Here is a 22,324-nt window from a genome sequence, read left to right on the forward strand (position 1 = left end):
TATTTTCTTCAGGCATAGTTTGTATTCTTTTGCCTTGAACATCTAACAGAAAGCCAATTTCAAATAATGTTAAGCTTAAAAAGTTGGGTGCTCTTTAAAACAAGGAGCAAAGACATATGAAAACCAACACCTCTCCTACCTTGGAGCTCTCCCTGGTGCTGATTCTTCTGCCTTCCTGTTGGTAATTTATCTAGCATCTGGTAGGTACCAAAATGTTAAAACTGGGTGTCAAAGTGTAGATTTGGTGAGTCAATTCATAAGAAATCCTTCAAAACAGACCTCAGTTTAGATAGGCAGAGTGCTAAACAGGAAGATGGCAACATCCTACTTGATCACTGGGCATTTGTAGTCCTCTTCCCCGTTCAATAGAAAAGGAGCATTAATGTGCCTTCTAGGAATTATTCTCAGCATGCAAATGCATGCTGGTAAGTTTCTGTTCTTCATCTAGCTTCTTTTAATGTGTGGACAGGACAGGAGATTTTGCACTGAGAAAAGTCTAACTTAAGGGTGCAGTCTACAGATTGAAGGAAAGCAGAGGGGAGAGTTATGCCATAGACAACTTCCCCACATACGAAGGAGACCTCCTGTGCAGCATCAACTTCTTTGTTCCAAGTGCCTGGTTTTCAGTTCTTTGTTAGAGCCTCAATATATCAGCCTGCTGTATTGACATCCTTGCACTAAATGCAACACTGAGCAACTTCCTAATCATGTCTTTTATTTTCACAGATTCCCATTCAAAGCATGACATCTTTCCTCACTGAATAAAAGCTGCATGCTTTCTGTTCGCCATTGCTCTAAAACTAATTCTGTCTTTATTTTTTTTCTTTCCTCCCTCCTTCCTCTTTTTTTTTTTTTTAAATCACACACTTATTTGTTCTCCTCGCCTATTCTTTGGTCCGTTTTTTTTTCTTTTTTAAAAAAATCTCACGTGCACTTTTAAAGGAATCTTATACGAATAAGAGAATTGAAGCAGCTTTTTTGGAGCAGCCTGATTTTGCCCAGCAGATCCACCACAGTAAAAAGCTGTTCAGTATCCCCGAAGTAGCTGAAGAGGACGGCGATCACTCAGAACTTTTGCACAAGCAGGGTTTAGGGATGGCCCACAAAATGAGGAGCGCAGTAGCTAGAGAGAGTAGATCTGCCAGAGCTTGTCACCAAGACCCGCAGCACAACTTCTGGCACCCGGCGAAGCAGAGAATCTTGGAGGATGCAGGCGAGAGAGGCTATACCTACAGCAGGTCTTCCACAAGGAGCCCAGACAGCGGCCTGGACTGCGGCAGCGAGGAAGAGGAATCGCGCTTCAGCTTCCGCAACACCTACGAGGCGGCTTCCGCCAACGTCGCGCCCAGCTGCTGTGCTGCCGGCGGGAGCTGCTCCTGCCGAAAGACGCCGCCCCGGCCCCTGCTTGCCCGCCGCAGGACGCTGACCAGGCAGAGCAGCATTGAAGAGGACTTTGGGGACCCCTTCCCTTCTTTTCTAGAGCCCCAAGGCGAGGAGAGCAAGCCATCTTATTATGAGAGGAAGTGCGAGCCTCACTGGTGTAATAGAGCAGATAATTTGATGCGCGAAGATTATCAGGGAGGCTGGAGTGGCCCCTTGGCAGGGAATGACGTTAGGGCACCTTCCGCAAGGCCATCCTACCGAGAGCCCAAAGACCCTCTGGTGTGTTGAAATACAAAAACTTCCTTCTTAACATCTGCTTGCCAAATCAACCTCTTTTCTTCCTTTTTCTCCTTTTTTGTTTTCTCAAGAGTCCATCCTCAGCATGTGTCTCTAGCTCCCTGCTCCCTTTCTTATTTTGCGTTTTCTTTCCTCATTCTTTCCCACGTATTTAATTTCTTTTTTTTAATCTGTGTTGCTTTCACAGGCTTCTTAATGCTTCTGTTTTAATTATTTTTATTTTTATTTTAAAAAAATCTCGTGCCATAATGAAATGGGACTAATTTGCTTTACAACAATGATTATTATTTTTTTAACCCCTCACAGATAATCAATCAACAAATAGATACTGGCTTTTGTTTTCTCCCTTCCTTTTTAAAAAGGACAACTGAAACTAAATTTTAATTAAGGGTTAGCTGAACTACCATTTTCCTAACATTTGGGGTTGTTCTTTCTTTTATAATTTTTTTCCAACGATTTCTTTGTTTCTTTTTTATTGTGCTCCTTAAAATATAACCACTAAGGGGTTTTATTTATAACTTGGGGTTTAAACAACCACCGCTGCCAAACACTAACTTTATTTCAAACCCCCCTTTTCTCTCTCTTCTGTTTGTTTAAGGTCTGCTTTAAATATTCCATCTTGTCATCTTGTTTTTGCTTCCCTCACTCCTAGACTTTCAAGGACGAATTCTCTTTTTCTTCAACCCTTATCTCTGGGCAAGTACTAAGAACAGTCTCTCTCCTGTCCTGTCCTGTAGCGACAGTGACCCTAGGGCTTTGGAGCTAACAAGATTCATTGTGTTTCTATTATCCGCCGTCCTCACTCTTAAACAACAAAAACCATCTCTTCTTGCCTTTGAAGTTGCAAACTGCATCTCTGCATGCAGGAGAAAGACACCCCCCCCCCAAAAAAAAGAGCTTTTGCTCTCCTCGGCTGTTTCAAAACACACACACATACACACACACACCTGGGAACAGTTGCTGCAGTTCCATATTTAATCCACAAGAGGGGCAGCTATGCTTGCAAAGCCTTTATATCGTCTGTCATAGACCTCCCTGCTTCCTAATACACCAAGAATGGCTTGGTCACTTTTTAAGGACTGCAATAATCCAGAGAATGGGCATGTCAGAAGTATTCTACCTCAGTTGATGATAGTAGATTCAGCATTAGCTGCTTCTGCATTAACTAGGCCAGCAGTTTATTTTCAGTGGAGTCTCTCTCTCTCTCTTAAATAATCCACTAACAAAATTGGTGCCGACCTTTCCCCTTCCTTCTCTCCAATTAATGTCAGTTGTTACAAAGCTGACCCCCGAAGAGCCTTAGAAGGTGGTGCCATTTCCAGCAAACTAGCAAGCAGAGAGTGCCAGCTGTGCAATTTTGAAGGGGGAAACAAATAAATTAATTGAGAAGGTTTTGGGATCTCGTTTTCTTCTTCTCCCCCACTTCCTGCAAGCATTAATGACTTTTAAAAGCCTAGAGGTGGCCACAGACTGAACAGTAGGGAGAAAGGAACGACAGCAGGATGGATGGCGATTCTGCAAAAAAAAACGACAGAGTCTGGCTGGAGTGAAATGAATAGATCAAATAAATTCAGGCTAATCCACTCTTCGCAGCTCTGGGGGAAGAGCCTCAGTCCACTTCGAGGAGGGATCAAAGGGACCGGAAGCATGTTTTAGTGGCAACGACAAAGGCAAAAGAATGTCTTAAAACTCTCCTTTTTTCTGTTCCAATGTGCGACTGTTGTTTGCAAAGTTATGTACCACATCAGGCCAGCAAACTTTTTTCTTTTGTTTGTTTGTTTGTTTCCTTTCCAGGTTTACTGGGCATCTGTCCTCTTCTTTTCAGCTAACCTTTCAGTTAAAAACAAAGTTTAGTTGCCTTTAGAGCTAATGATTGACTTGATTTTCTGTTAATTTCACACACCCCTGCCCTCTTCCTCTCCCCGCCCCCCACCCTTTACTGACATGTGTACAGTTGTGTAACTTTTAAACCTGTCTCTCCCCTCCCCTTCTCTCTCTCTCTCTCTCTCTCTCTCTCTCTCTCTCTCTCTCTCTCTCCCTCCCCTTTATTTTGGTTCTTAGCTTTTGAGTAACCCATCATCCTCCGGACGACCAGACAGGATGGAGCACCGGGGTCAAAGAATATCTCACAGAAGCTCGGGAGGACCACAGCGGTCGCGGCCCATGCTGGTCCCTTCCATTGGTTAGTTGGCCTGACTGGTACATGTTGTGTTGCTTGTTGGGAGGGAAACACAGAGATGGGTTGGCAGGAAGTCCCCAAATCAAGCTCCTGACCTTGATTTTGATACAGTGGGAAGGAAAAGCAACGGCACATTTCTGTCTGCATAGGAATATTCCCACTGGATATTTAGCGTGAGAGACTTTTGGGAGGATACTGCTGAGCAGATGAACCACTCTGCTTGGGTTTGTCATGAAAGGCAGGTGGTAGCATCCTGCCAGGGCCGTACCACTACAGAGTCCTGTCGGTTGGAGCGGGGCAGAGGGCATGCTGTGTAATTTGGATACTCCTCTATGCCATTCCACTCCTACTCAGCGAGTACACAAGAGAGAAGGCTCCCAAAGCTTTTCTTCCTGTGTGCTGGCATGTGCATCAATGCATGGACGCATTTGAACAGGCAGCCCCCATGTCCGCCATGTATATTTTTACGCAATACAGTCCCATGAAGACGGTGTGCCTATATGTCTTCTCTCAATTTTGATAGAATTGGGAGGACTGGGAAATGGGGTGCAAAGCCTTTCTTATTGACCATCTTTCAGTCAGTTCATAGAATCATAGAGGGACGTCAAGGGTCATATGGTGTCCCCCTGCAATGCGGGAACCACAACTAAAGAATCCCCATGGAATTGCAGAGTTGGAAGAGAGTGGGGCAGCTCTTTTGATAAGAAAGAGTTTCTTGGCTTTTATTTTATTTCAAGAGGGACTTTTGCTCCACTTCCACACACAGGAGAATGCCTCTGTACTTTCCACATCGTTGTGATTCGCATACAGTGGGTTTTCAAATTGCAGCAGGGCAATTGGATGTGATCGCCCAATATGTCCTGCTCACACCTAGGACAATTTCAGGCTGTGTCAGTGGACACACTGCACTTGGTGAAAACAAACTGGTGTGTGGCTGTATTGGATGTACACGTAGGTCCCGCTTTCCGAATGCTCGCTATGTGAAAGTTCACTTATCTGAACACGAGGAATTCATACCCAAGATTTGCTCTATGCACTGCAGATTCAGATATCCAAACATAAAGCATTTTTTACTTCCTTGTTTGCCTTTTGCTGGTGGGCTGAGGATCAGAGGGAGGGGGAATGATCAGACAAATCAGAGAGCATTTTTCCTGGGAGGCGGTTTGTTCGGGACAAAAATCTGTGATTGGGAACACATTAGAAACTTCCCCATAGGAATCAATGGAAATCGTCAACTTGTTATGCAAACACACCGTGTTTGGGAAGCAGGACCTGCATGTACCTACAGCACAAGCTGAAACTAGATTAGCCTTTCCCCATGGATCCCCGGAAGGATGATATTATCTAAAGGAGCTCAAACAAAGGATTTGCTCTTTCAGCAAACTATCAGCCAAACTAGATGCTATTTGCTACTTACATGTTATTTCACCCACCCTTTAAAAAAGAAAACACCTGAAAGCAGCTTCCAAAGGCTGCAGAACTGAGTGAAGGAATGGAAAGGGCTGCTTAAAATCACCCTCCACCCCCCCACTGCCCCCACTGCTTTTCCCCTACAGGGAAAAATATGGGATGCAACAAATCGGTGGGGGCTGGTCCCTTAAGATGAGTGGAGCACAACTCCAACAGCCTCAGTTGGCCCTCATTCAACTAATATCTGCCTCTTCTTACTTACAACTAAATGTGGGAAGGCCTGGGGTGGGGGAACGGGGGGTGCGATATGTAGAATATTAAAACTATATCAAACTGGTTTTTATTTTTATTTTTCTGGGAGTGAAATGGCTTTGGAGAAAATGGGGGGACTGGTTTCCCCCCAGTTTTTCTGGGGGTTTTTTCAGGCCTTCCCATCTCTACTTACAACTGATTCAGGGGTGTGGCTTTGCCTGAGGCAGCTTCTTCCTCCTCCTCAATTTCAGTACTTCTGGTGGGAGGAGGGTGGGGAACTAAAATTAGTTGTCTCTAGGCTGCCATTGGGATGCGGGTGGCACTGTGGTCTAAACCACTGAGCCTTGGGCTTGCTGATCGGAAGCTCGGTGGTTCAAATCCTCGCGGCGGGGTGAGCTCCCATTGCTCAGTCCCAGCTCCCGCCAATCTAGCAGTTCGAAAGCACGTCAAAGTGTAAGTAGATAAATAGGTACCACTCCAGCGGGGAGGTAAACAGTGTTTCCGTGCGCTGCTCTGGTTTTGCCAGAAGCGGCTTAGTCATGCTGGCCACATGACCCGGAAAAACTGTCTGCAGACGAACGTCGGCTCCCTCGGCCAATAAAGCGAGATGAGCGCCGCAACCCCAGAGTCGTTCGCAACTGGACTTAACTGTCAGGGGTCCTTTACCTTTAGGCTGCCATTGGCTCTGGCTCCCCCTACTGTTGGCCTCCCTGCTTTCCACTCTACCAGTCCTAATGGGCAGCAGCCACCATGGTAAGAAATAGCCTGTAACTCCTGAGGTGATTTTCAATTGTCAGGATCCTAGTCTGCCCTTCTGCTCTGCCTGAAGGCAGTTTCCCTCCACATTAAACCATTTATAGCTCACCCCTACCCACCCCCCACATTTTTTAAAACCCAGGGGCCATAGTCACCCTGCTCCCACTAGCCACACTCTTACACAGCCCCTTTCGCATGCACACACGTTACACAGATGATTCATGCAGATGAGCAGTGGGCCACAGGCCACTGTAGCCAAAATCAGTGGGGTCTGGTGACGGGGGGTAGAAATATTTTCTGTGTGAACCATATCAGGCCCCTGGCTGGGGGGGTGGCATAGCTAGGTTTGTCCAAGAAAACCTATGTCACTTGAACTCTGTTTGATATGCTGTAGGTGTACGGAATTGCCCTCATCCTCCGCATTGATTCACCCATCAGAGCATCCATCTTCCCATTCCTCTTCATCAGCACATTGCATTTCCCCCCTCCATAATACATTTATTTTTATTTTTTTGGAGCTTGGTCAAGAGTACCCAACAAGGAAGACCCAACAATCTGAATGAGAAAACTTGAAATATGAATTGTGTCCCTGCGGTTTCCTGTCAGTGGCCTGGCTATCTTTCTTCTGTTCCCCAGAGGGATAAACCAGTTTGAGGTGGCTTCTCCTCACGCAGCTCATGTTCTCTGGCAGAGCATGAGGCACCTTTGCCATTTCTCATGAAGGTTAAATAATCATCACCACCAACTCAAGAGGTTGAGTCCTTGTGAAACCAGGGCCACCCAAATTAAGTCAGGCATTTCTCCATAGTCTGAGGATGCAGAAGAATATATACTTAACAAACAAAAAGTTATGAACTAAAAAGTCCACAATGGCCTGAGAGGGACCTGTGAGCTTCCACATTTATAGAATGCCAATGGGAAATTGTTCAAACATGGAGGGGCTGAATTTGTATATAGTGATGATATACTATGATTTATTATTGCACAAACAAGCCTCAGCCTTGTGCCTTCCCCTCATCATTTGCCTGGTGTATGGTAAGACAGCCAAGTGCCACAGCTTTGGGGTTGGGAGGAACTACTGACATATTTTTTGAGGATCCGGTGATATTATTTATTGTGTCTTAGCCCACCATTTCCTCTGAGGAGTTCAGGATAGTGTACAATGTTCCCCTCACATTTTATACCCACAACAACCCCAACAGGTAGGCTAGGAAGAGAGATAGCAACTGGCCCAAGTCCGCTCAGTGGGCTTCATGGCAAAGTGAGAATTTGAACACAGATCCCTGAAATCAACACTCTAATGATTGTGTTATGCTGGCAGTTTTGCTATGTGAATTACTCTCTCCCCACCCCACCCACATCATAAGGCTACTTCATCTCACTCAGCTGTTGAGAAGAACCACCTTTCTACCCATAAAAGAGAGAACAAAAGAGCCTAAAGCGTGAATCAGGCCTTCCAAAATAAGTGAGGTGATGTGTTTTATTAGATTAGCACATGCAAGAGGAATTGATGGCACTCCAGATGTTGGTGGGCTCCAAGGGTGGGTTGATGATTCGAACTCCCATCAGCCCCAGGCAGCATGGCCAGCAGACAGGGATGGTGGAAGCTGGAGCCCAGAAACATCTGGAGGGTACCAGACTAGGTGTGATGGTGGTGCGCTCCCTCCACTGTCAGAAGCTGCATGCCTCCAGACACCAGTTGTTGGGAAGCCACAGGTGAGGAGAGCGGTGTTTCTGCTCAGGTGCTTTTTCTGGGCTTCTGGGTATCCTGTCGGCTGGGCCAAGATGAGCATTTGGCCTCCCTTCTTAACATTTTTGTGGAATGCTTTGAGGTGCATGGCAGCCAACGTCCCAGCCAAAGGGAAACCAGAGCCGGTCAGAGAGCCTTGGCGTGAGGAAGCCTCTACAAGGGAAGGGTAACCGGAGTCGTGCTTAATAGACCATTCCGTTTTTCTCCATAGAGATTACAATGGACAGTAACAGTGAAGGTGCTCGGTCAGGTAGTGAGGGGCATAGTTCCCCCCTAAGAGAAGATGCTTATTATCGCAGCATTGGCGGACACAGGAAATGGTGCCGGCAACGTACCGTGGCCTCTGACTATAGATACGGTATGCCAAAACCCTTCTTCGTCCTTTGTGCCAAACCAAAAGGGCTGCTTTTTTCAGAGCTGCGTGTGAAATGAGCGCCATCTCTGTATGTTGACGTTGCATGCCACGCCGAATGCCGAGGCCGCCCTTCCCTCGCCCCCTCTTTTATCAGGCAAGTCGTGTCCTGCTTTCCTTTCCCCTCTTTACGAACAGGTAAGTTTTGCTTAGGGAGGAGAAAGCTTTCTGGTCATCTGGCCCCATTCCCTGCCCATGCCATCAGCTTTCCACATTGAAACGAGTCAAAAGCACCACCCATTGCATGAACCCCATCCTCTCTCTGCCCCCCTCCCCCCACCTTTCTACTTGGCTGTGCAATCCCAATGGACATGATCCAAGCACATGAGCGCTTTCTTGTATCCTCACCTTAAGTGCTTCTGTTGCCGGAATGCAGGTGCAGGATGCTCAGGTGGGAGCCAATCAACAACACCAGGGCAGTGAGCAGATTCTGATCATGCAGCCCCGTGACACACCATTGTGGGGAAATCCTAATAACTTGGTGGGACGTGTGTCCAAGAAAGCATGCACGGGGTTAGGCTTTCTCTCTGAGAATTTCAAATTTAATTAATGTCCAAGTCTGGCAGAAGCCTGCATGCAGATAGGATTTGTTTCAGCTCTAAAAATGTCACAGAGCCCCCGCTGTTAGCGGAGCTCAGATCTGAATGTCAGGCCTCCCTGCTACCAAAATGGCGCTGAGGCCGTGTAGACCAGTACCAAGCACTGCCGAAATCAACGGGACTTGCTTGCAAGAAGGGTGTGGTGTTGATTCAAAACAGGGATGCTTTGATCTCTGAGCATTCTGGAGGCGTGTAATGCAACAGAGTGCAAACTGAAGAATGGGGGAGAATAGAAAAGAATTATTACAAGGGGGTAAATCCTCTTTTCCCTGGGCACAGGCCACATCCCAGAGACATCTTGCCGCCATCTTGTTTTGGGAAGCAGTAAGTGGGGAGGCACCATGAAAATGAATTTGTTTTCATTCCTCAGTGGGCCTAATAAAAGTAAACTTTTGTGCACCTAGAACAGCGATGGAGAACTTGTGGTTCTCCAAATGATGTTGCATTACAACTCCCATCATCCCTGACCACTGGCCATGTTGGCAGAAGCTAATGGGAGCTGAACAACATCTGGAGAGCCACAGGTTCCCCATCCCATGACCTGGAGTCTCCCTCTCCTCCTTTCCCCACCATCTTGGTTTGGCAACTTACTTCTGGTGTGTGCATGTGTGTGTGTGTTTAGGGGGTGTGGTCCTCATATACCCCTCTGTCCCATATGCTACCCCCTTGTCCACATTCCCACCTGCTTTACAAGAAAAAGCAAATACAAAGAACAAATGCAAGGCTTTGGGGCTGGCCTTCCTTCCCCTCATTGTCTGGCTGCCATGCATTTTGTCTGCCCTCCTGCTGCTTGGAAATGACGTTTCAGTAACTTTCCCCCTTGAAAAGGCGGCACCTCTCCAAAAATGTGGTGTTCTGTTGAACAAAAAATACATATATGCAAAAGGCATTGGGGGATGCCAGTGGTGAATGTTGACCTTGAACGACTAGCAGACGGGTCCTGCTAGTGGCATGCAGGTGTGCCCATGGCAGATATGTCCCCTGTATGCGCAGTCTCCTCTGTTGTGAACAGAACCGGCCACTTTGTGGGATGCCACCATGTGCCACCTCAATGTGGGTCGAGTGGTGGCAACGTTGCAGGTTTTTGTAATGCAAGAATGGGGGACCTGTGGCCCTCCAAATGTTATTGGACTTTCTGGCTGATGAGAGCTGGGAATCCAACAACATTTTGAGGCCCACATGTTCCCCCATCCTTCTCTAATGGGAAATGAATTAGACTTTCTTACATATACTTCTACTGGCATGGCTGGTGTTCCCTCCACAGATACTCCCTTGCCAGCCTCGGTAAGTATAAAGGCTTCCTTAAGCACACAAGGAAGACCACATGAGCAGCATCCTTTAGACTTGTCTGTGTGGGTCTGTTGGAAACCACTGAAATCAGTGTGCCGACAAAGATACATGCACTTACCTTCCTATGTGGTGTCAAGGAGTCACATCAAGGGGGTGTGATCAAATTGCGATTGGATTGCAGGCGCCAGGCCTAAGGCTACACTTGATGGTGTGGTGTTGCTTTGAGGTAGTGCTGAACTGCAGAAAAGGTCATTATACCCTACCCAAGAAGTATTAGCCATGCAATTAGAAGTTTCAAGAGTTCCATACCCAGCTTGGGAAACCTAATAAACTCAAAAAATCTTTGCAGTTTTGAATTCGGTGGTTGAAATCATTGCTGTTTTGGAAAGTTCAGTCTTGATTCAAAATGGCATTCAATTGTATCCAAGGAACTATAATGCAAAATTTGGTTAAAAGCAAAACACATGCCTTTTTCGCATCTAGGCCAGCCGCAGATCCAGCACACTGTTAAGGCAGGCATTGATGGACTCCAACTCCCATCAGCCCCAGCCAAACAACATCTGGATGGCCACAGGTTCCCCATCTTATGCACCTCAGCATGTCATTTGTCTTAAGTTTCTTGGATTCCAAAGGGAATGGCATGGACACTGTCTGCTGTGGATTGCATCCATAATATAGACTAGAGTGTTTGTGGTCAGTTCTCAAGTGTGGTCTTCTTGTGCATAGACAGCCACTTTGACCAGGCGAAGGCATGTTCAGGGGAGCTAAAAGCTAATAAAGGCCAATTGCTCTGCTCAGCAAATGGTATCTAAAGTTGCAGTAAGACTTTTCTCGAGAGCCAGTGTGGTGTAGTGGTTAAGAGCAGTAGTCTCATAATCTGGGGAACCAAGTTCGCCTCTCCGCTCCTCCACATGCAGCTGCTGGATGACCTTGGGCAAGTCACACTTCTCTGAAGTCTCTCAGCCCCACTCACCTGACAGAGTGAGTGTTGTGGGGGAGGAAGGGAAAGGAGAATGTTAGTCACTTTGAGACTCCTTAAAGGGAGTGAAAGGCAGGATATCAAATCCAAACAACTCCTCCTCTTCTTCTTCTTCTTCTTCTTCTTCTTCTTCTTCTTCTTCTTCTTCTTCTCTGTAGCTATCTATGCACTGAAAGTTTCTGTGGTACCATTTTGCCATGGGCCTCATTGCAGATTCGGTCCAGGTGTCTTGCTTGGAACACTTCACTCTTCAAAGAGACTCTGATGTAAACACTTGAGATAGGGAAATGGGAACGGGGAACTAAGAGGCCCTTCCCACAGTTATTATCCCACCACCAATTATGAAATCCCCACAAATCGACTTTCCTTGTGAACGCACCAACTTGCTTTGGTTAATGCTCATCACAACTTGGAAAAAAAATCATTGAAACCAGTCAAGTTAGAGGAAGGCATATGGGGTTGGGGGAGGGATGCCAACACAGAGAGTTTCCAGGAAATTGGTCTGCATTGGCCAAATATTCTGCAAAAGTCAACATGTGATGACTTTGATTGTAAAATTGTGCAGGATTGTGTGAATAGCATGGGCTGCAAGTGGGAGATGGATGGAGGAATAGATAGCTTTTTATTAATATTTATTTTTATTACACTTATATCCTGCCTTTCATCCTAGAAGCTCAAGGCAGCCTATGTGATTTCCCCTCCCCACCCCCCACAAAATTATCCTCAAAACAATCCTGTGTGATAGATTAGACTGAGAGACTGCTACTATTGACTGAAGATCACCTGTGGAGCTAATGGGTAGGAGTTGGACCCTTCTGCTCTGCAGCACAGGGTAACAGTGCAGGAGGGGTGTTGTTAAGGTACCTAGCAAACACCCCTAGAGTGTAGCTTCCAAGCTTCTGTCTCTGGAGCAAGGAGGCAGGAGAAGCTGAAGGCAGGGACTGGTGGACTGTAAACATGCCAATCTGCAGGAGCCCTCCTGCCGATCTGCAAATTCCTCTGGTGGCTGGGGACACAGGTTCCAGTCTTACTCCTCCAGGCAGAAAGAGATCAGCTAATTTATTACTGGAGAGAGTAAATAGTTCTAGCACCCCAACTTGGCAATTAAAGAAATCACCCTGGCTTTGGGCACTTTGTGGTGTATGTTTTCAGGACCCTCCTTATGTTTATGGTTATAAGTTGCTTTAAATGGTTTGTAATATCGTTTTAATGCTGTCCCTCATCCTGGGACCTTATGGAGAAGGGTGGCCAATAAATAAACAAACAAATAGTTTTCTTCCTTTGGAGGGAATGATATTAAAACTGGTATGACCAAAGGGAATAGCAGTAGCTATTAAAAATGTTCAGCCATGTCCAGGCACCACCCACCCACAAGAGGGAAGAATTGGGGGAACCTTAAGATTTGCAGAATAATGAAATCAACTTTAATTGGGTGGGTGGGAGATCCAAGTTGAAGGGGCTCAAAGCAGTTTGTTCAGAGACCACAGGATTCTGACTTACTGGGGTTGGGGGTGGGATACAGGGTGAAGGAGGGGAAATTGAACTGGATGATTGGAATCCTGAACAGCAACACAACACACTGCAAGCTTTTGTTGCAAGTTCCACTTATTATTCTCTCCCCGGGGCCTCCGCTTTACTGCAGCCGAGCCTTAAGGCTGCCTGGTCAATTTATGTCACTTATTATGAATATTTTTCATAATAGATGTGAGATCGTCCCAAGGGGAGGTTACACTGAGAAGAAAAAGACAAGCAGATTTGGAAACGATGGTTAGAACTGAAATGGAAACGCAATACATTCCATCTCGCTCATGGACACAAAGGCAGGGTGTGTGGACTGTTGGGAAATGAGGGTCTTGGCACAACTGCCACATCATAGCAGGGTTAAATGTGTAGCCGGAGCCCATCTGATCCCCAAATGGATGTCCTCAAAGCCATGTACCATAGTGGGGGTCAGGCGCCGAGTACTCAAGCAGAGCTATAGTTTTAGGGCCGTGTTAGCAACTGGCTGCATCTGTTGTTCATAAACTGGAGCAGGACAACATGTCCACTGGGGAGGGGCTAATCTGTCTAGTTGGGATCCTCACAGATTTCCAGCGTTGCAATTTTCACATCTATTCGCTTTTACTTTTTCTTTTTGAGTCCTCATTAAGACAGGAATGTGGGTGGCGCTGTGGGTTACACCACAGAGCCTAGGGCTTGCCGATCAAAAGGTCGGTGGTTCGAATCCCCACAACGGGGTGAGCTCCCATTGCTCGGTTCCTGCTCCTGCCAACCTAGCAGTTCAAAAGCACCTCAAAGTGCAAGTAGATAAATAGGTACCACTCCGGCGGGAAGGTAAATGGCGTTTCCGTGTGCTGCTCTGGTTCGCCAGAAGCGGCTTAGTCATGCTGGCCACATGACCTGGAAGCTGCACGCCGGCTCCCTCGGCCAATAAAGTGAGATGAGCGCCGCAACCCCAGAGTCTGTCAGGACTGGGCCTAATGGTCAGGGGTCCTTTACCTTTACCTCATTAAAACAAGCTTTTCAGTGTGAATTTCTCCTAACCTATGCATTTCTGTATGCAATTTCCCCTAATCTACACAATAGGAAAAGCTTTCCCCCCACCCCAGTGTGAAGCATTTTTATATCTCTGCCTGTGCATTGTTTCAGGAAGTGCAAATCAAGTAGATTTGGTTTAAATGCAAGATGAATCAAATACCACCTACCCTTGTGCCATCTACATTGTCCACGTGAGCACTGACAGCCGCTATGAGCCACAGACTAAAATGCAGGATTGCTATAGGGTAGCCATGACCTTGTGTATTACTTTACAGGGGACAGTCCTCTATTTGAACATGTCCACCCTTTGATGATGTTGTTGATGATGATGATGATGATAATAATAATAATAATAATAATAATAATAATAATAATAATAATTTATTGTTTATACCCCGCCCATCTGGCTGGGTTTGAAGGGCTCTCCAGTCCAAACCCGCTTTCAACACAAATAAATAATGACAACAATAATTTCTATACAGTCATGCCTCTAGTTGCATTAGGTTCATGTTGCAGATTTTCGGGTTGCGAACGCGACAAACCTGGAAGTGTATACTTCCAGGTTTCGCCCCATGCACAGAAGCATTCTGCATGCTTTGCACATGCACAGAAGCGCTCTATCACACTCCGTGCTTGTGCAAAGCGCCGCTCTAGTTGCGGACTTTTCGGGGTACAAACAGCACCCCAGAATGGACCGTGTCCGCAACTAGAGGTACCACTGTAGATGGAAGCGGCCACAATAATCATCTAGTCCAACCCCCTAAAATACAGGAATCTTTTTGCCCAATGTGGGACTTGAACCCACAACCCGGAGATTAAGAGTCCCATGCGCTACCAACTGAGCTATAAACTGAGTCAGGTTTAAAGTTAATAAAGAATGTATGCTAAGAAGGGAGAGCAGCGGCCAGGGCAAACACACAAGGACCACCGGGACACGTGTCTCCCTTGCTGTGGTGAGTTGTATTGCATTTCTATTTCGCTCGCAGCCGTGATTCCCAAATTTGCATCTATTTCTATAAATTAGCAAGTGTAAGTTTTATGCAGGTGTCCTCTTTCTCTGATTTCACGTTGCATAAATGTCCACTCTAAATTGCTTACGACACAGACATTGGGCCTCTGCTTTTGGTGCCAGTGCTTTTTGTGGCTAGAGCAAAAATGTTCTGCTTCTCTCATAATACCATAACCTGGGCTCATCTAATAAAATTGCATCTGGCAGCACACTCAGGGTGTGCAAAATAAAGTACTGCCTTCATGCAGCCTTTGATTAATTTACGGAACTCTCCGCCACAAGATGTGAGGAGGACTAGTAGCTTGGGTGGCTTTAAAAGGGGAGAATAGACAAACTTGCTGTTAATCATGACAGCTTAATAAAGCCTTCATGTTTTGAGGTACTGTGCCTCTGAATATCAGCTGCTGGAGGCTATTTCGTTCATGCTCTGCTTGTGGCCTTCTCAGAAGCATTAAATTAGCCTTTGACAGATGGATGGTACTGAACTATGTGGGCCTCTGTCTTGATGCAGGAGGTCTCTTCCTATGTTCTCACATCCTCTGTCTATTTTGCATCCTAGGAACAAGTTGGGGGTCTTTGCTGAATGAGATTGATAGGCACCTGCATGGAGGGTTGTCAAAGATCATCTCGCAGTGCTACTCCCTCACACGTACTTGAACTTGCTTTCTGGCCTTGATTTTGCAGATGGGTACTGTAGCCGAGAGCGTCTGTCCCCAGAGATTTACGAAGAATCCGAAACTGACCCTGGTGCAGAGGAGGTTTCCACGCGGATCTTCGTTGCCCTTTTCGACTACGACCCACTGACCATGTCTCCCAATCCTGATGCGGCTGAAGAGGAGCTCCCGTTTAAAGAAGGGCAGATTATCAAGGTATGGCCTATGAAGCAGAAGCGGAGCACACTCATGCAGGATTGGGGCTAGAACCAGTTATGGCTGCTACCCGTGGGGGCCAGTCTGTGAGAGCTGAAGGGGCACCAGAATGTGCAGTTAGCCAGCCCTCACTTGCCTGTTCTCCTACACACAAGTAGTACATGGGATGTCCTTGGCTGTCACGTTCCACCTTCGAATCACAGAATCATGGAATTGAAGAGTTGGAAGGGAGCCTGAGGGCAATCTAGTCTCACCCTCAACAATGCAGGAATCTCAACTGAAGCAACCATGGCAGATAGCCTCCAAACCACTGCTTAGAAACCTCCAAGGTGTCAGGCTTCAGGGAATCAGCTTCCTTCCACCTTGGCAGCAGATAAGCAGAACAAAGGAAAAGGAGTCGTCTTACCAGTTAGAATCTTTAATAATCACACTGAGACACAACAGAACACATCTCTCTAGAATGGCGGTGCTCACAATTAAGGTTTACTCCCCTTGCAACCCTATTAATCGATATCACTCCTACGTCTTGTAACCTTGTGCTCTCTGTGCTTTCTGTTTGGAGACTTTCTGAGGCCTTCTAGATGGGGGTGGGGAAGGAATGCCATCCGGCGACTGTAAATCTGTTAACCCTCCCTCTCCCAGCGTTTCTTCTCCTAGCTGTTCCCCATCCAGTATTTCCCAGCTTCTGCCTTCTGAACTATGCCCCTCTGCAAACCACTGTTCCAAATCTATACTGTTCTCCTGCTCCTGGGGAGATTCGGGGTTGGAGGGAGGCAGCGGCTCCCACCATGCCTCCTCAGCACAGTGCCTGACACAAGGAAAGAAAGTCCACCATTTTCCAAGGGAGTCCCGTCCCACTGTCAAACACCTCTTCTTCCTGGTGTTTTGTCAGAATCTCCTTTGGTCTCCATGTTAGAATTCAGCAGAGGGGAGGGGAGGAGGATGTTGGTGTTGGGGCAGGACTAGAATTAGTAGAGGTTGAGGGAACTTTTTGTGGTGGACTTGTAAAAGGGTAAAAGAGTATTGGGAAATGATCCATAACAAATTGAAATAAATGTTTAAAAGTACTTATCCCCTCAAACCAGAGTCCTTTCTGTTGGGGATAATTCAGACTGACATTCCCAGGTGTCAAAAAAGGTTATTTATGTATGCCACTACTGCGGCCCATGTTTGGTTAGCCCAAAAATGAAAAACAATTGAGGTCCCAACTAAAGAAGAATGGCAACTTAAGCTGACAGAATATGTGCAGCTTACAGACTTAACATATAGAATAAGAGAACAAGAAGAACATACGTTTAGAGAAGATTGGGAAACGTTTATTTAATATATGGGAAATGACTGTGTACAGCTGAAAACACTGGCAGCACTGAAATAAATTCAACAGTGTAAATAAGTTATGATGGTTGTAATCATGGAATACTGAATGATATAGTTTCTTTGAAATATGCAGGGATTTATGATATGTAAAATGAACCATGGAAAAAAGAGAAGAAGGGAAGTCATTGATATCTTAAGGATGTATAAATGAGTACTTTGAATTGTAAAACAGTCATCTGCTGTTTGGGCTTCTTGCTTTCCACTCCACCAGTCGCACTGGCAAGGGGACCACCAGCAGATGGTGCCAGTAGGCAGAGCCAGCCGATTCTAGTTGTGGAACTCCCTCCCCACAGAGGTGCCTTTGCCACCTTCATTGTACAGCTTTTGGAGAATGCTGAAGATGCACTTCTTTGCTCACCTGGTGTTGGACATTTGAGGTGCATGTTTATAGGACCCACCTCTTGTAATTTTAAGTTGTTTAAACAGTCTTTAATATTGTGCAGTATTGTAATGTGGGTGGTGCTATGGGTTAAACCACAGAGCCTAGGGCTTGCCGATTGGAAGGTCGGCGGTTCGAATCCCCGCAACGGGGTGAGCTCCCATTGCTCGGTCCCTGCTCCTGCCCACCTAGCAGTTCGAAAGCACGTCAAAGTGCAAGTAGATAAATAGGTACTGCTCTGGCGGGAAGGTAAACAGTGTTTCTGTGCGCTGCTCTGGCGAGATGAGCGCCGCAACCCCAGAGTCATCCACAACTGGACCTAATGGTCAGGGGTCCCTTTACCTTTACCTTTACCTTTACCTTTACCTTTACCTTGGGACTTTAGGAGGAAAGCGCAGAAATTTGTTGTTGTTTTTAAAAGGTTATTTATACCCTGCCCAGATGGCCGGGTTTCCCCAGCTGCTCTGGGTGGTTCTAATAATAATAATAATAATAATAATAATAATAATAATAATAATAATGTGATAAAACATCAAACATTAAAAACTTCCCTAAACTGGGCTGTCTTCAGATGCCTTCTAAAAGTCAGATAGTTGTTCATTTCCTTGACAAACAAACAACAAATAACAAACAAACTTCAGAAATGCCTAACTGCTTGGTCAAACTGAGTAAGTCATTTGTTTGTTTTCTCGTCCCTCATCAACATCAGGTGTACGGCGATAAAGACGTTGATGGATTTTACCGGGGGGAAACCTGCGCCAGGCTGGGCCTTATTCCTTGCAATATGGTCTCTGAAATCCAAGCCGACGACGAAGCTATGATGGAGCAGCTTCTGAAGCAAGGGTTCCTCCCTCTGAACACCCCTGTGGAGAAAATAGGTAAGGGAGGCCACCCGTAGCTGTCATCACGCCCTTGGGGCTCCGTCTGCAACAGTTGTAGAAATGCTCCCCAGTTCAGCAGTAGGCCTGCGGTCAAGTAGAATATATCTGCCCAGAATTAGATTACTGCGTAAGCCAAGGGTAGGGAACCTCTCAACCCAAGGGCCGCATTTGGTCTTGGGGGCCAAGGCCGCATTGTCAGGGCAGCAAATGCCTATTTGGCCTTTGCACATTAGACTGGTTTCCGCTCGCACACCTTGCTATCCTGAGAAGTGCTAGGCATTACCCAGAGTTCAAGGACACATTCCAGCCAGGCAAAACCACTTTGGGTGCCAGGGAGGGCCTGTGAGGGGTGTGGCCTCAGGAGGAGAGTTCCAGATAGAGAGACCTGGGGGGCTGGCCTTTGGTCTTTGGCCTTTAGGCTCCCCCAGTCCTGGTGAACGCAAATGAGCGCTAACGAAACTCAAATAGAAATGTTTGTTCCCCCCTAGTGGGACCTTTAAAACACAACCACTGCCAATAATTCATCGGTTCAAAGATGTCAATCTTCCGAATGGTTAGAGTCTGCATGGCATGTTCTGCATTGCCGGTTGGTCTGGGTCACCCTGCTTGTTGTTCCCATCAGAGACCCCTGCCTGCAGCTCTGAGTCATGGCCTGAATCGCACAATATTCTGGACCAGGCAGGTCATCACTGTGTAGGAAACAAAAGTAGTCTTCAGAATAAGCTCAGGTTCAAAAACTAGAGAGGCAAAGGGCTGAATTAGATGTAATGTTAATTGCTTGGTAACATGCACATTCTTCAGTTATGTAAATAGCAGCTGTGGGACAGCCTGAGCTGTCTCGGGACTATGGGGGGGGTTAACTTTCTGTCCTCCCCACATTGCACCCTCCCCAAGGAGACACCCAAAGGAGCTTTCCTTGGAAGACAAACAACAGCTTCCATCTAGTTTTGTCAGCAGAGGTTGAAAGAAGCTGGCTGCACACATTTAAAGCACCTGACCTCCCCCCAAAATCCTGGGAACTGTAGTTCACTCCTCACAGGGATACATTCCCAGCACCCTTGGCAAACTACAGTTCCCAAAGTTCTTTTTGACAGGAGAGCGAGCAGGAAATGTGCTTCAAATGCATGGGTTCGCTGCAGCTGCTTATTTAGAAAACAGAAAACATGCGCCTTCCATGCAGCTAATGTAGTGGCTAGTTTGGCCAAGAACCTTACATTTTTGTTGTTTTAAAGGAAGTATAATGGTTTAACTCCTTTGGTCTGAAAGGAGTTTGGGGAGATGGGTTGGAATCTGATTTTGATCCTCTGTTGTTCATGTTGGGGTCTCCTTTGATCCTGAGGACGTGGAAAAGCAAACCAACCCCTTAACCATGCTGGATTACACCACCCTTAGCGCAACAATGGCTCTGTGATAAAGACAAACACATCGGGTGGCTAAAATGAACTCAGGAGGTGCTGCCTTGCCACCCATCTGGTCTCCGTCCTTGAAAGTCCACATTTTGAAAGTGCCGTACCTTCCTTCTTAACAGCTTCATATCTTCTCTTCTTTTGTTTGTTCTTTTCCTGAAGTCAACTGCAACCGTTTCAAAGAGAGCTCACACTCTGCACACCGCAGGTCCAGAAAGTCCAAAAGAGGTCTGTGCTTAAAACCAACCAACTAACCAACCAACCAACCCCCAACCCAACAACCTGATTCAAGCTGTTAACGAAGCAAAGTGCTTTGAGCTGGCTTGTTTGATACTCCTTTTAGGCATCCCATCAGATACTGGCAGCAGAAAGGGTGTTCCTCACCTGTAAAATGTGAGCATTCATTAGGTGCCTCTGGTCTGGTCATTGTGCAGCTCTGCTGGCTACTTTTAAGAGTTCTGAGTTAGAATCTTTTGCCCCACATGGGGCTCAAACCCAAAACCCTGAGATTAAGTGCCTCATGGAGAATGGAGTTTCACAAAGCTTTTCTCTGCCCCTAGGGGTTGGGTACACTGAAAGCTGGGCAGCAGAAGGTTTTGTTGTTGTTCTTCTGCTGCTAAAGCCTCCCTTACCTAGGTTGTTTCTGCAGTGAGGGTAGGATGGAGTCAAAGGAGTGCTGCCTCTTCCATTTCCACCGCCTGAGGCAGCTGCCTCGCCCTGCATCATGGGTGGGCCGGCTCTGGCAGGGAAATCAATCATATGGTCTTGTAAGCAATTCTCCAGTGGTCTGGGGGTGAGGAAGTTTGGAAGCTACTGGCCTAGAATATCCCCCACAGAATTCCACAGCAGAATCAGAGAATTGTAGAGCTGGAAGGGACCTCAAGGGTCACCTTCCAACCCCCTGCAATGCAGGAATCACTACCAAAGGGTCCCTGATGGGTGGCCAGCCCACCTCTGTTTTAAAGAAGCCTTTGGTGAAGGGACGCATAGCACCTTCCAAGGTACACCGACCTTCATCAGACCTGTTAATGTTGGTAAGGACTCCCTGATGATAAAAAGTGTGAGATTCTTTCTGTACTACTCTGGAGATGTTGGGCAGCGGGCAAGGAGGGCAAATTAAGCCCTGAAGCTGCCTCCTTGCCGCTGCCAGAGAAGGCCTTCTACATTTTCACCAAGCACTGATCACATCCACAACCATAAGGACTAGACTTTTTTCTTTAAGTAAATGAAAATAGAGATTTCTTAGAATGTAAATAAATAAATGATAAATAAATAAACAAATAAATAAATGGTTTCCAAACATGAATATTTGGAATACACACAGCCCTGGGGAAAGTCTTGAGGCTTAGCAGGTTAATCCCATATACCCCGCCAGAATCATAAGGTATAACCACCAGGATCCATAGAACTGTGTAGGGTGGTTTTGTTGTGTGTTGTCAAGGGACTGCTGATGAAAGCAACACAAGGTATACACACCTGTGGCTTCGTGAAACTACTTTCAATCTTCTTTTGGATCCTGGTCTGCATCTTCAAGGGAGGCAGCTCTTTCAGAGCAGGGTCAACGCAAGATGTGATGAGAAAAGGAGTCTTTAAACTCGCAAACCCTCTCCTTCATTTGAGCATCCTCCTCCCAGTCCCTATTTTCCCGCATCCTTTGCACAGCTGAGACTGGTTATTTTTCTCCATCATTCATGAAAGTGCTACAACCAGCACCTTGGACCAGCTGAAATAATGGTTCAGCTCCAGGAGAAAACAACCTGAGTTCTTGTTCCAACTTGGGGATCAGTTTTTGTGCATCTTTAAAAGGGATCTGGTGCCTCTTAAAAAGGCTGTTCAAAGATGTTTAGGGCTGCCTTGACATCTGCAGGGACCAGAGCTCAGTTGCTAGCCAAACCAAGATTTCAGCTTCTTTCCAGCTGTGACTTGAGTCTCCTCCAAAGAAATGCCAGCTCCCAGGTGGTGTGGTGCGATGCTATATGTTCCTTTCTTTCTTACTAAAAAGTGTACCAATCCCAGACGTTCCTCATCCTCGATGTTCTTGGTCCATCAGACATGGAGTCCCTGTCCCAAGTTCCCTTTCATCAGTTTTCATACTGTTCCCCACTATCTCTGCTCCAAAGCATCCTTCATGAGATACTGATGCTAAACAAGCATGGTTTTCCTTTGCCAGATCCATCAGTTGCAAGGACCATGCCCCATTCATGTCATTTGGAAGGCCATTCCAGAACTTTCCCTGAGAAATGTTTTATGTTGGTGTCTAAACATTGCAGCTTTTGCTCAAACCACATTTGCTCTTGTCGCTCATTGAGAAAATGTGTATATTTCTGGTGTAAATAATGTTTCTGTTACAGCAGAGAGTGGCATTGAAAGGTCTTGAAGGAGCCTTCGTTCTTCTACCAGGCAAAGGTGTTAAGATTAATTTAGAGGCTTAAGATGAATTTAGAGTCCTGCCTTTTAGCTTCAGTTTAGTGGTAGCTTCCCACCACCATTGTTGCACCCGTGAACGAATTGTGGTTCTTTCCAATTCTTGAAGACTACAAGCATATGTTGTAAGCTGC

The 22,324-nt window shown here is 46.3% G+C and overlaps 1 protein-coding gene across 16 annotated transcripts in view; it reads left to right on the forward strand.

Moving 5' to 3' along the window:
• The window catches only part of RIMBP2 (RIMS binding protein 2), a 169,164-nt gene that overhangs the window by 137,535 nt on the left and 9,305 nt on the right, over positions 1-22,324 (forward strand). For 5 of the 16 annotated variants that reach the window (XM_081893223.1, XM_081893224.1, XM_081893220.1 and 2 more), the window contains 5 exons: positions 943-1,662; positions 3,742-3,862; positions 8,239-8,385; positions 15,539-15,723; positions 18,189-18,357. In XM_081893223.1, the coding sequence (XP_081749349.1) occupies positions 943-1,662; positions 3,742-3,862; positions 8,239-8,385; positions 15,539-15,723; positions 18,189-18,357 (1,342 nt within the window). The remainder of the gene's footprint in view (positions 1-942; positions 1,663-3,741; positions 3,863-8,238; positions 8,386-15,538; positions 15,724-18,188; positions 18,358-22,324) is intronic. The other 11 variants (XM_081893219.1, XM_081893214.1, XM_081893215.1 and 8 more) reach the window with 3 other exon arrangements.

This window comes from Podarcis melisellensis, assembly GCF_964234715.1.
Source record: "Podarcis melisellensis genome assembly, chromosome: 16".
NCBI classification, from domain to species: Eukaryota; Metazoa; Chordata; class Lepidosauria; order Squamata; family Lacertidae; genus Podarcis; species Podarcis melisellensis.